The 14114-nt window shown below is 36.0% G+C and overlaps 1 protein-coding gene across 1 annotated transcript; it reads left to right on the top strand.

The window, feature by feature from the left end:
• The first annotated feature begins 11375 nt into the window (after positions 1 to 11375).
• Positions 11376 to 13442, top strand: LOC140806518 (uncharacterized). Its single transcript, XM_073163071.1, has 3 exons — positions 11376 to 12190; positions 12577 to 12868; positions 13074 to 13442. Exons 1-3 carry the CDS (start codon positions 11618 to 11620, stop codon positions 13148 to 13150), a joined length of 942 nt encoding a protein of 313 aa, XP_073019172.1. The 5' UTR covers positions 11376 to 11617; the 3' UTR covers positions 13151 to 13442.
• Positions 13443 to 14114: the final 672 nt, after the last annotated feature.

The raw sequence follows: 14114 nt of genomic DNA, 5'->3' as shown, positions 1-14114 counted from the left end.
AAGATATTTATTGGAACTAAAAAAATAATGAATGCAATATCAGGTCTTGTAGACTTGATTAAAGGTTGTGTTAAAGAACATTTTTGTTATCTAATGATACAACAATTTTTTGATAAATAATGCTTTGTATTCACCACAATCGAAAAGAAATTTGTTGAGTTTTAATTGCCAATATTCCCATGAGTATGATATTCAAACAATAAATGAAGGAAATGAGAAATGTGTCTTACCACATATAAATCAGGAAAGAAAGATGTAATTGAAAAACTATCAATGCTCCCTACTGGATTGCATTATACACATATATGTTCAATTGAATCAAACATGATAGTTGATAATTATTCAATATTAATTAATTGACATGATCGATTATGACATCTTGATTCAATAACGATGCGAATAATTATAGAAAATACACATGGTCATCCGCTGAAAGACTAAAAGGTCTTTCAAAATAATAAGTTTCAATGTAAAGCATGTTCTCTTCGAAACTTATTATAAGATCATCACCATCTAAAATCCAAATTGAATCACCGTATTTCTTAAAAGTATTTAGGGTGATATTTGTGGGCCAATTCATCCACCATGTGCACCATTTAGATATTTTATGGTATTGATCGATGCCTCTAACAGATTGTTACATGTATGTTTATTATCAACTCGGAATGTTGCATTTGAAAGAATGTTTGATCAAATAATAAAATTACGGAATCAATTTCTAGATGATACAATCAAAAAAAATTAGACTTGATAATGCTGGTGAATGTACTTCCCAAACTTTCAATGATTATCGTATGTCAATGGGAATCACTGTTGAGCAACATGTTGCTCATGTACATACACACAATGGATTAACTGAATCATTGATTAAACGTCTACAACTGATTGCTAAACCAATAATTATGTAAATAGAACTCCCTATTTCTATATGGGGACATGCAATTTTACATGTTGCTGCATTAATTCGAATCAGACCAAGTGGATATCATAAATACTTCTCATTGCAGCTTGCATTTGGTAAAGAACCATACATTTTTCATCTGAGAATTTTTGGATGTATGGTATAAGTGCTTATTGCACCGCCTTAACGAACAAAAATGGGACCTCAAAGAAATATTGAAATTTATACCGGTTATGATAGCCCATCAATCATTCTATATCTTGAACTTCAGACATGTGATTTGTTTACAACACGTTTTACTGATCTCCATTTTAATGACGAAATCTTCCCAATGTTAGGGGGAGACCATCTGCTGGAGGCATCGATCAATTGGCCCACAAATATCACCCTGAATACGTTCAAGAAACATGCGTGATTAAGTTTGCATTTTAGCTGGTGATGGTCTTATAATAAGTTTTCACGTATAAATTCATTTTTATTTACGACATTTACTTCTGGAAATGCTTCGAAGAAAGATGAGTCGATTAGACTACAAGAAATTGTGAATGAGTAGAGCGGGTCGGGAATGGTGATTTCTCATAGCTTCTCATTGTTCTTTTCCCCCACAAGAAGACATGCGATAAGTTCATAATATATCGCAAATCCACACACTCTACATTCTTGTTGTAGAGTTATATTTGATACGTGAAAAGTGGAGAATGTTTTTTCAAGCATTTCCGATTCCGTAACCTCATGTCAACAAAATTTTAATTGCGTATTATTCGATACATTTCCGAGTTGTAATTACAGACTTTCTTAAAAGCTTGGAATCTTAACGTATTTCATTCATCACGGGTTGTCGGGAGTATAACTTCCATTATATGTTCAAATTTTATTCTTTAATCTTTTCTATAAAGCCATGTGATTTTTTCAATGAGAGATTCACATTTTACTTCTTCACCGAGATGTCGACGCAAAATATTATAGCGTTTGCTTTTTCTTGTGATGATGAGCTACCATTTTCTTTAAAGGTCGCATTTAAACTTTAAGGCCCTATAAATAATTATCCGGTAATTTGGCATAAATAGAATAAATATTGAGTTGTAAATTAAAATAATTATTTATGTCAAATAATTTTAGTAAATGTGTTAAAAATATGTATTTTAGAATATCGGAGAATTTAATGATACAAAATATATATAGAGTTTAAATAACACACGAGAACAAAATAAATACAAATCGGGGAGAAATGAACTGGAGATACTATTTTAGTAACCATTTAATATTAATACACACACACACACACATACATGACATACACCCCATTTATAGTAGAGAAGAAAGGAAGGAAACCCCATTTCCCGCAACCCTTGGAGCAGCTGCGGTAAATTCGCCATATCTCCTTCGTCCCAAGTCGAAACTCAAAAACTCTTGTAGGGTTGTCTTCCTAACATCCATAGCTTCGATTCAAGCCGTAAATCACTAATTTTGAGCAAGGATTCGGATAGATCGAAGCTGTTGTTCCGGTGCTCTGTTTTCTGCGCGAATTCTACCGGATTTGGAGAGTTGTTTTTGTGTTGCTGCGATTTTTACGGCTTGAATTTGTAGAAACATCTAAACAAACTTTGTAGTGCTTTAATTTAGATGTTTTTCATTGCTGTAATCATCGAATTTCAATAACAAACGGATTTGATATGATTTTTCTACCAAAATGTGTCAAAACCAAATTCTGCATTTAATCTGTGTAGAAATGCTTCTAAAATTAGGGATTATGACCTTCGTTTAGTCGGATTCTGGATTTTTGTTTAAAATTAAAGTTGTAGAGCTATGTCTTGTCTTCGAGATGAGACTTGAATCGTTAAATTCCAGTAAGAATTGAGCAAGTTATGCTTGTTTTTACTGAAACTGCTCAGTATCAGATATTATGTCCGAGAAGTTGTAGAGTGGCAGGGTTTCTTGATAATTTTGGGATTAATCTACTGAAATTCAGAAGATGATTTCTTCTAGAAAAACTTAGATATTTGATTGTCTTTCATTTATAATTGGCAGATATTGATTTGAGTCAATATTGAGGGAGATATGAATTTTATCATATGAAGTGCCGAATTTGGAACTATACCAGAAAGTAGTTTCACGATTTCTGTTTTTGGGTGTTTAAATCGTGTCGATATGATTGAAATTATTATTGATTTTTCTGGTGTAAGGGGTTATTATTCGGCTTATTGTTATGTGTTTTAAGCCGTGGATCTTGAAGTAAAGTCGATATTTGGATTTGTCAAGTTGGCATAGGTATGTTACAGCTGAGTAACATACGACGGTAAAACATAAATTATGTTTTAATTGTCATTTTGTGTTGTACTGATCCTACCTATGACTTGTTGACTGTTGTAAGCTGTTAAATATCTTCGTTGTGATATATGTTTATTATTGTGACATATTATTGGCATTTAGCATATGACATACCGTTATGACAGTCATGTTGAGCCTTATCGTTTTTGTTAGCCCGTTGTTGATATCCATTGTTATCTGGCACTGTTGTTTATCTCGGGATTATGGTATGGCTGGTAGGCACATGAGGCCGTAGATGTGATTGAACAATCCCGTGGTTAGTGCAATCTTTCGAGGTGAGCACTGGGATTGTGTCATATAGTTCGTTCTGTTGTGACATCATGTTGTATCGTATCAGCTGTATGGAGGCTGAGTCAGGGTGTTATTCAACACAGCCTGGAGTACCTGTCATACTTGGCGGGGTGATTTAGATGCATGACGATGTATCTCCCCTGTGTGTTGTTGCTCGAGCATTATTCCAGTTGTTATCGTACCGTTTATTGGCTCATGTTATCCCGATTATCGTTGAGCCGTTCATTTATTGCATATTGCATTTTATTATATGATTATGCATGATTTATGTTTATTGTTGTTATTGTTGAACTGTTTCATACCAGAATCCTAACCTCAGTTGTTTTCTGGGGGCTGCTGTGGTTGCTATTGGGACCATGGTATAACTCCCAAGTGGTTTTACAACATCATGCCGAGGTTCCGCCAGTGGAGCTCGAGATTGAGGTTGGATTGCTTGGTTCTGTTCAGTGGAGTCTCCCAGTTAGTCTATATGTATGTCTTGAAGTTTGATTCAGTCCTGTGTTAGAATTTATTTGACGGGGAGATGCCTCGTGTATCTGTAGTGATATTTGGTTGTTTTTGTGATGTTCTGAGTCGACCTTGTCGTTTTTATGATCTGGTAAGTATTTGGTAAGTTTTAATTTCTGCTTAGTCCAGGCCAGTGCGGCTATAGGTTGTTTGATTTCGGTTTTTGTTTTAATGACTCTATTCATAGTATATTTTGATATAAATTGCTGCTTGAGTTTTTCGGATGTCCTATTTGTGAGGAGGTAATGTCGAAATTTTTCTAGGCCCCGAGGTCCATTTTAAAGTAAAAAAACCGTTTTCCGCTACTTCTGTAAATCAAATAATTATTTTTTGATAAATTAATTGTCATTAGCATAAAAAAGCCCTCACAACATAAACTAAAAAAACTTCATGACCAGAATATAACAATCGAGTCATTTCTGTGGAAGAAACTAGAGGAATCTTGGCTTGAGAACCACAGCCATAGAAATTCTATTAAGAGCAAAGTTAGGCTTGAAACGAACTATTCTTCAATAACAGTCAACAGTGGCACGATTTGCAATCAAAACATCCATACCAGCGATACAATAAAAGTCATCATAGGTAGTACTATAAGATTCGGATACAATACATTTTCATCATGAAACAACACCGCATTGAACACCCCATTATCAATGATAATCATTTTACCATTGGAGTAGCAACAGATAGATTGAAATTCATACTAGTGGTGCTAAGATCATACGAAACAACGAATGCATGAGAAACAAAAGAATGAGATACTCCAGTATCAAATAACACTCGTGCTGTAAAACCACATAAAGTACAGTTACCGGTAATGACAGTACCTGGAGCTGTTTGAGCTTCATCCTCAGTCAAGGCAAATACACGAACAGGTGACTGATTTTGCTGACCACCCTGCCCTTTGGACTGATGTGAAGGGCGACTAGACTGGTGGGAAGACTGAAATGATGTTGGGAATTTATTACTTTGAGCTCCACTACCTGCCTGTGCTGATGTTTTCGTCTTACTAGGACAGACTCTAGCAAAATGACCCGGCTACCACAATTATTACAAACCCCTTGAACTCCAACACACTGATTACTTGAATGTTTGCCTTCACAGTGATCACAGTTAAAACTAGAATAATGCTGACCACTACGATTCCCCGAACTTCATGAACTCGAAGGACTAGAACCAGACTTCTTAAATTGCTTCCCATGTGAACGAATAGATGCAGAAACAGATGCACGGAATTGTCGTCTCCCCGACTGATAATGTTGGGTAGGCACTCGATTGCCACTCCTCTTTAGAATAGCCTCGGCCTTTTTTGCTATTTCCACTGCTTCAAGATAATTTAGTGGCTTACCGGTAAAAACAAAAGGGTGCAGACGATCGTATAATCCTTCAATGAAACTTTCAACAACAACAACTTGACTTGCATCAACATGAGGAGCATATCTCAGCATAACATAAAAAGTATCAGCATACTCCGCAACTGAAATATCGACATGTTTCAAGTTATGGAACTCCGAAGCCTTTGAGCTGTAAAACAATGAAGGACAGTAACTCTCCTTAAACTTCAGCTTGACTTTTGTATCAGCTGAAGGTCGATGGATCCATCTACGTGTAACCACAGTACTAGGCGACGGCGACATCAGCGGCACTCTCACCCGTCAACTGAGCCTTGACCTATCATATCATCATAACATGTCAATGGAAATACGATCGTCGGGCTCCCTCTGGGGCTTTCTCCCGTAAACAGGCTCCTCTGGGGTCTTTTCCCTCACGATATTTCCAATCATATCATCGTCTCATCGTATTAGTCACAATCAATTCACCTCCTTTAACTTTTCATAATTTCATCACTTATAAAAATTCATGGGTATATAAATCATTTTTCTTTTAAACCAAACATTGAACATATCTTTTAGCATTAAAGTTTCATCATAAAATTCCATGAACATATAAATAAACATTTTAACATGTATTACAGCATTTGGGGCACTGCTAGGACGTCTAACCATTTTTAGGTGTAAAATGACTGTTTTATCCCTAGACACATAATTTTCCATAATTATCCTTATACCTCGAAACGACGTCCCAAATCATTCCAAACTTAACCGATTACCTTAAAAATCTCCCTTAAATATTCCTTAGACTTAAAATTTATCTTTTGGTGATTTCCTCGATTCGTTTTTAAACTTAGACGTACATCTCCGTTTTGACTCGTATTAACTCGAAACTTTCCCAAACTTTACCAAACTTGCACCAAAGATTAATAACACTTAATTAAACTATATTTAACCCAATTCAAGTCCATTAAAGTCTTTGAACATGCCTAGAATTGCTACTAAATTTTCTACCCTAAATTTGAAAACCGTAGGCTTCACCCTTGACACCTTCGGCCCTATCCCTTTTCCACCACGACCAGATCCTAGACCACTCTCCTAGGACCATGACCGTGCCTATAGCAAGCCACTGGACCAACCACAACAGCTCTAACATGCCTAGCCCCTCACCCGCGCCCTAGGAAGCCACGCACGACCCCTTTTTCGTGCGGCTCCTGCCTCCCCTTGTTCTAGTCGTCATGCAGCCTCCCTAGGACCTTGGCTCAGCCCTCTTAAGACCTTTGGATGTGCCCCTAATAGCCTGCTAGCAGCCTCCATCGCCTAAAGAAAAAAAAATGCAACCTTAGCCTTCATAAGCCCTCAACTCGATAGGTCTTCTCCCTGAACCATACCAAGCCTCACTCCTCTCATCTAGAGCCACAAGACCACCCTCATAGGACTCCTGGACATGCCTTAACAGCAGCCAGCCGTCCAACCCTTCAAGGACACCCAAAGAGAAACCCTAGCCCCATAAGATACAATTTTCGTTAAACGTTGGCTTACCTACGGTCCAGCCTTTATGCAGCCTTGTCTAGGCTCCTAAACCCACTGAAATTCATCCTTTTTTATTGACCTTGGATGGCAGCCCCTTATGCATCATATACATGAGTTTTAAATCATACAAACATAAGTTTTTGATCATGGAATGTCAAAAAACGAAAATAGAAGATGTGCATCATGTTTTTCATGCAAGAATGGTTAAATACACATAATATGGTGTGACAGATGAGAAAAAGAGAATTAAGGCTTGTCTTTGCGTTTATTACGCACGAAAATGAATTGAGATGCGAAGATCGTCGACGTACCGAGGACCTTGGTGATTTTCCTTCAACTCCACGTGAATTTCCTTCCGAAACTTTCGTGTGGTGTGTGCTTCTTGCTGATGAAGAGTACTAGTAGGGTCTAGGGTGAAGTGTGTGTGTTTTAGTATGTTTAGGTTAGGGTTTTGGGCGTCATTTATTAATTAAAACACAAGTGCAAGATTAGGTTCATTAATCATGGAAAATTAGACCCATTAGATAATATTTAAAATATTTTGTTTAGAAAAAGTTGTGAAAATATTAGCCGAGTTCTCAAAAAGTTCAATTTTTGTCGAAAATCGAATGTCATTTAAAAATACACATCGGTGTATAAAATCACCTCAAAACACCTCATTTTCGAAAATACCACACAACATTTACCATATATTAAACAATTAAAAATATTTATTTAATAAAAATATTTTTCCTCATATGGACCTCGGTCTCCGTTCCTCGATATGACTCGAATACCCTTTAAAACACAGTTTTATGCATTCATGTAGAAAAATGCATTTTAAACATGTAATTATGCACATTATATTTAATTCATGCAAATAAAAAATTTAATTAAAATACATAAGAAATTTGATAATTTGCATGCATGTGATTAGGGGTGAACAACATTTCAGTTTAAACCGAATTAACCGACCGAACCGAGCCAATTCGGAAATTTGGTTCGGCTATTTCGGAAATTCGGTTTTCCATTTAAAAAAATTCGGTTATATTGGTTACGATTTTCAAAATTTTGAAATCGGCTAACCGAATTAACCTATATAATAAATACTATTTTTTAATAAATTTTTTATTTTTTGAATCAATTTATATATATATTTTAATTTTTAATTTTAAAATCAACTCTAATTTTAATCTAAGGTCTCGTTCTCACTTCTCTAACCGAATTTCTCGTTCTCACTTCTCTATTCTCCACACTTGACTTCATCTGTCATAAAGAAAAATTACATATATAATTAATGTTAAATCACATATTTTTAAAACTAATCGGTTAATTTGGTGGCAACGCCACTCTATAGACTAGCTGGAGTATATAATGTGTTCATATCTCAAAGCTGCGTAAGTACATGTCGAACCCCTCACATGTACTAAATTATGAGCCTCTACATTTGACTCCGAATATGTCATACGAGAAAAGACCTATATAAATTTGGACAGGCAAGAAAGAAGACTCCGAAACAAGGTTATACAAATGGTCAAAGTCAAGTGGCTAAATCACTCGGAGGAAGAAGCTACTTGGGAAACCGAGAGAAACATTAGGAGGAGGAGTCACTACCCGGAGTTATTCAATAAGTTTTAATTTCGAGGACGAAATTTCATTTAAGGGAGATATGAATTGTAAGGTCCAAAATACGATGACATAATCCAACTACATTAAAATATAGGAAAATAGAAAATGACTAATTAAATGGTTTTAAACGCATGTATGGTGTGCATGTTTACATGTTTAAAATAGGGATTTATATTAGGATGCATAAAACAGTGTTTTAAATATTATTTGAGATGCGATCGAGGAACGGAGATCGGAAACTATATGAGGGCAAATATTTTATTAAATAATTATTTTTAATTGTTTAATTTGTGCTATATTTTAAATAAAATTTTCGAAAATGGGGTGTTTTTATACGACGAGTCGTATTTTAAATCGGTGATCGATTTTCGATGAAAAATATGGATTTTTTGAAAACTCGGCTAATATTTTCACAAACTTCCCTAAACAAAATATTTTAAATATTATCTAATGGGCTTAATGGGCCTAATATACTAGGTTAATGAGCCTAAACTTGCACCATGTGTTTTAATTATAATATAAGCTAAAAACCCTCACCAAAACCCATACAATCACACGCCCCTTCACCCTAATAACACTAGGACTCTCCATTAGCCAAGATACACACACATTACACGAAAATTTTGAAGGAAAAATCACGTGGAAGTCGAAGAATTTCAGTAAGGTCTTCCCATCGTTAACGTCCCTCACATCGCAAGTTGATCGTGCACAATATACGCAAAGACACACCTTAATTTTCTTTCAAACATCTTTCACACCATATTATGTATATTTAATTATCCTTGTATGAAAAATATGATGTACTACTTTTATTTTTGTTTTTATGGCTAGACATGCATAAAACTAGAGTTTTCTTTTTTTAAAAAAAACAAATCTTGCTAATGATGCACAAAGAGGGTGCCATGGCAGGGATACTTGAAGGGATGTTTTTCCACATGTTTAAGAGTCCCTAAAAGCACGATTCAAGGCTGGAACGTGGAGGCTAAGGGCTGCACGATTTTTGGGATTTAGGATAACTATGGCTCGAATTTTGGGAGGTTTAGGAAAGGGGCCACGCGGGGTGTCTTCCAAGCAAAGGGCTGGGCTCTTGAGGGTCTTAGCCTCGAGCCATGGTGATCCATGCAAGGCTGGGGAGGTTAGGAGAGGAGGGGCGCACAGCTAGGGCACTACCTAGCCGCGACCATGAGGTATAGTATAAACCATGCACCTTCGCGTGCATGGGCTGGGGCTGGGCTAAGAAGGTCTTGAGGGGATCGGTCTAGATCCTAGGAAGGTTGGTCGGGGGGACTGGTCCACCCTCTTAGAGGCTAGGTCGAAGGAATGGATGGTTTGATCAAACTAGGTTTTCGAAAAATAGGGACAAAATTCAGTAGCTGATATTGGCTTGATCGAGGGTCTTAATTGGCTTGGGTTGTATATGGTATAATTAGGTGTTATTAAGCTATGGTTCAAGTTTGGTTAAGTTTCGAGGTAATACGAGTCAAAACCGGGATGTACGTCTAAGTTTAAATATGAATTGAGAAATTATTCGAGAAGCTTAAGGTTACGTCTAAGAAATAATTATAGGTATATTTTAAGGTGTCATGTTAAGTTTGGATGGATTTGGATTGTATTTTTAAGGTTTAAGGATAAATTGAGAAAGTTAGGGTTTCAGGGCAAAACGATCATTTTAAACCTGAAAATTGTTATACGTCCTGACAATGCCCTGAATGCTGTAGTGAATGCTAAAATGTTTATTTTAAATATTTATGAAATTTTATGATGAAACGTTAATGCTAAAAGACATATTGCATTCTTGGTTTAAAAGAAAAATGACTTATATATGCATGAATATTTATAGGTGATAGAAATATGAAAAGTTGAAGGATGTGAATTGATGGTAAAATACAATAATACGATGATATCTAACGCCAAAGCTCATTTGACGGGTGAGAGTATTGCTGATGTCCTCGTCGCCCGGTACCGTAGTAATAAGTAGATGGATCCTATCGACCTACAGCTAGTACGAAAGTCACAATTGAAGACCCGAATTCAATAAAAAAAAGAAACATATACGTATATGATGAAAGAAAGAAAAGTATAAGATGAAAGAAAAATGTTTAAAGTTTATCTCCATGAAAAGCTACTTTGCACACGCGGTGCGTGTGTGTACATTTTGTTTTATAATTATCGAGTGACTAAAGTGAAATTGACAAATTATCGAGAGATTAAAGTGCTATTTGAGTTGTTGTAATTAAAAAAATAAGAACAAAAGTTTTTGTTGAAATTTAAATTATGATAAAAACAATATTGTAATATTAATATAACACAAAGGACAAAATTGGAAGAATAAAAAACTGACCAATACACTATTTTTATCTCTATTATTAGAGATTCTTAATAATAGTAATGGATAGATAACCAAATTAAATAATTAATTTAATTCACAAGCATGATACAATCAATATGTGTGATTTTTAAATGATGAATGACTTATATTATTAAACTTAAGAATAAATTACATGAGTTTTGTTAGATAAATAAATAAATCATATTCAAGTTCCTAAAACTTAAGTTTTGTACATAAAAATTATACATATAAAAGTTAAATTCATCCACTTTAAAACAAAATAAATGTTTATTGTAAAAAAAAATTGGTAATTAATTATTAATATAAAAAATAAGTTTTTGTGAGACGGTCTTATTGATTTATATATGTTAAATCAGTCAATTCGATCTATATTTAAAATAAAAATTATATTTATTTTAAAAGATAATATTTTTTACTTGATAGATCGAGTAAGATATTTATCTCACAAAATTAAACAATTTTATAAAAATTTTGTTTAATATAAATATATGTATTTAATTAATTTGACTTTCCATACATTTTTTATTTTTATTTTGACTATGTTTGGCGGTTTGGGCAACCACCGAGACCGTGTCGTAAATTCTCTTTGACCATGGCCGCCACCTGACTGTGTTTCCGGATAAACCCCAGAAGTTTCCTTCAATCTTCAACCAAAACCCAACTATAAATTCTCGCTTAATCGATGCTGATTTTATCACATTTTCTGTTCCATATTAATTAACGAAGAAACTCGGCTCAAAATTTACTTTCCGAAGCAGCACCGCCGCCATGGATTTATTCCTAACTGCAAAAACAGTCCGCCTAAAAAGCTCTCACGACAAGTACCTAAACGCCGATGAAGACGAGGAATCCGTAATCCAAGACCGTAACGGGTCCTCCAAATCCGCTAAATGGACGGTGGAATTCGTAGGAAATTCTGACAACATAATCCGGCTCAAGAGTTGTTACAACAAGTATTTGACCGCCTCCAACCAGCCGTTTCTGCTGGGCATGACGGGCCGGAAAGTGACCCAGTCGCTGCCGAGCCGGCTCGACAGCTCCGTGGAATGGGAGCCTATTCGAGATAACGGCGACCTTAAGTTGAAAACGAGGTACGGGAAGTTCTTGCGTGCGAATGGTGGTTTGCCGCCGTGGAGGAATTCAGTAACGCATGATGTCCCGCATCGAACGGCGACCCAGGAGTGGATTTCGTGGGACGTGCATGTGGTGGAGATTCTAGTGACTCAGTCGCCGGCAGGGAAACCGCCGCCGCCACTACCGGTGGCAGGGAAGAAAGATTCTCTCACCTCAGAGTCGAGCTGGCCGACAACGTCCCAGTCTGCGAGTTTTTCTAGACAAGAGGTAGTTAATTAATCTTGTTTTTTTTTTTTAACTTCTTTTCAAAAGAATTATTTTCAAAATTTTTTATGATCGATGGCGATTGATCTGAGTCTGCCCCATCGTGTCACAAAAAATTCTAATTTCTGAAACTGGAATGTGGATATATGAAAGTGATCAATTATATAAAACATGGAAGAAAAAAAAGTACAAGTTTTGAACTATTAATTTCATTTTAATACGCTACGATCTACAGTTTCAAAAAATGAACCCAAGAAATTAATAAGTCATTCTGAAATGGATCAGTACAAGTTCATTTGCTGATTGTAAGATATCAAGAAGTTAATACAAATGATTATTGGTATATTTATGTAGTATTTTGATCCTATGTTTTGTCCATGATTCTGCAGTCAAGTGATTCTTTCGTTGGTTCCCTTCCGAAAGGGAACGAAGGGAGACTAATTTACTTTTACATAGCTGATGAACACGGAGAAGTCGATCATGGATTTGAGGAGCTCTGCATTTCGTTCCAGGGAAATGGAGTGCATGAGTTGACGATGAGGCTGGAGGTCGAGTTAGGAGTCGAGGGCATCGCGGTGTGTGCTCGAAGCCCATTGAACGGGAAGCTTTATCCCCTTCATCTGCAGCTTCCGCCCAATAATACTACCATGCACGTTATTGTGGTGCCACCATCATCAAGAGGTGATCTTTTGTCGATTAGATTTTATTTTTGTATTCTGTTTGAAACGCTAGGATGCATGAAAATTGGCAAATGCGCACATTTAACATGGCTTCCGTCTCTGATACATGATCTTGCATCATCTGCGTGCATCCGCCTATGCTTTGAATCGTCGAATATCACCATTAGTGTTGTCTCATATGTTTTCATACTTTTGTGTATCTGCAGTATCTCAAGATTTGGACAAAACCGGAGTGCCATTTTATGGAAGGAATCGGGAGATCCCATCAATCTTGCTCGAATAATTTCGAATGCACGTATATACGTACGTTCAAGCGAGTGAAGAGACAACTTGTAGCTGCTGCTGCTGGTTTCGTACAGTTCTCTCATTTTTTGTTGTTTTGTTTTTTGTGTGGATCTTAAACTGATTTTGTGCGAAAGATTTGTGAGAAGGATTTCATATTCTCGAGTGAAAAATTATTTGGTTCTCGAGTGAAAAATTATTTGGTTTACGATTAAATTTGGTGATTACTTTATGTAGACTAGATTAACATGTTTACAAAAGTTCTAATAATTGAGTGAAAGTTATTTGGAGTACATTTCCATTCGTGTATGCTTCTCAAAGAATGGGCCATGTCCTGAGTGGCATCCTCTTGTGCGAGAAATTTTTGGGCTTTGACTCCTAATTATTCATAAAATCTTGTGCCGTTAAGAATGTATTTCAGGACAAGGATTCAAGATACACTCAGGCACTCGTATGTATTGCTGATTAATGTTAAACCAACCGCATTTCAAATAAAGAACCAACCTATGCCTTACCAAGAATCTTTACACGAACACAAGCCATCTCTAAAACGATGGAAGCGAAAACGATCTCTCATAACTGTTAGAGTAGATGTCCTACAAGTCAACTGTTGACTAGGGATTTTATTGACTCGGTTGTAAAGAACAATCTTTATTTTAATATAATTCATTATTTCATGGTTCGTTATACTTTATCTGTATACCCATGCAAGCAGCATAGATAAAGTCCTTGATTATACTTTAATACAAATGAATCGTAATTCGATGTTAAAACTCGTTTGTAAATACTGTATGATCTAAATTCGTTCCTAGTCGATTCAGCCGCCTAAAACATGGATAAAGGTCGCTTGAGCTCGAGACTAGCATCTGTGATGATGTGTACTGCGTTTCTTAGTAAGGGCATAGAGATGTCCAAACATGCAGATGGGTAGTCATATGATGATTATACCGAACAACCCTCCCTCG

This window comes from Primulina eburnea, chromosome 12 (genome assembly GCF_022965805.1).
Source record: "Primulina eburnea isolate SZY01 chromosome 12, ASM2296580v1, whole genome shotgun sequence".
Classification (NCBI taxonomy): Eukaryota; Viridiplantae; Streptophyta; class Magnoliopsida; order Lamiales; family Gesneriaceae; genus Primulina; species Primulina eburnea.
This window is presented reverse-complemented; position numbering and strand designations above follow the sequence as displayed.

Bases quoted from the DNA above. Each gene is read 5' to 3' on its own strand.
- LOC140806518 (XM_073163071.1), top strand. From the start codon at position 11,618: ATGGATTTATTCCTAACTGCAAAAACAGTCCGCCTAAAAAGCTCTCAC. The intron at 12,191-12,576 runs GTAGTTAATTAA...ATGATTCTGCAG, and splicing joins CGAGTTTTTCTAGACAAGAG to TCAAGTGATTCTTTCGTTGG. The intron at 12,869-13,073 runs GTGATCTTTTGT...GTGTATCTGCAG, and splicing joins GGTGCCACCATCATCAAGAG to TATCTCAAGATTTGGACAAA.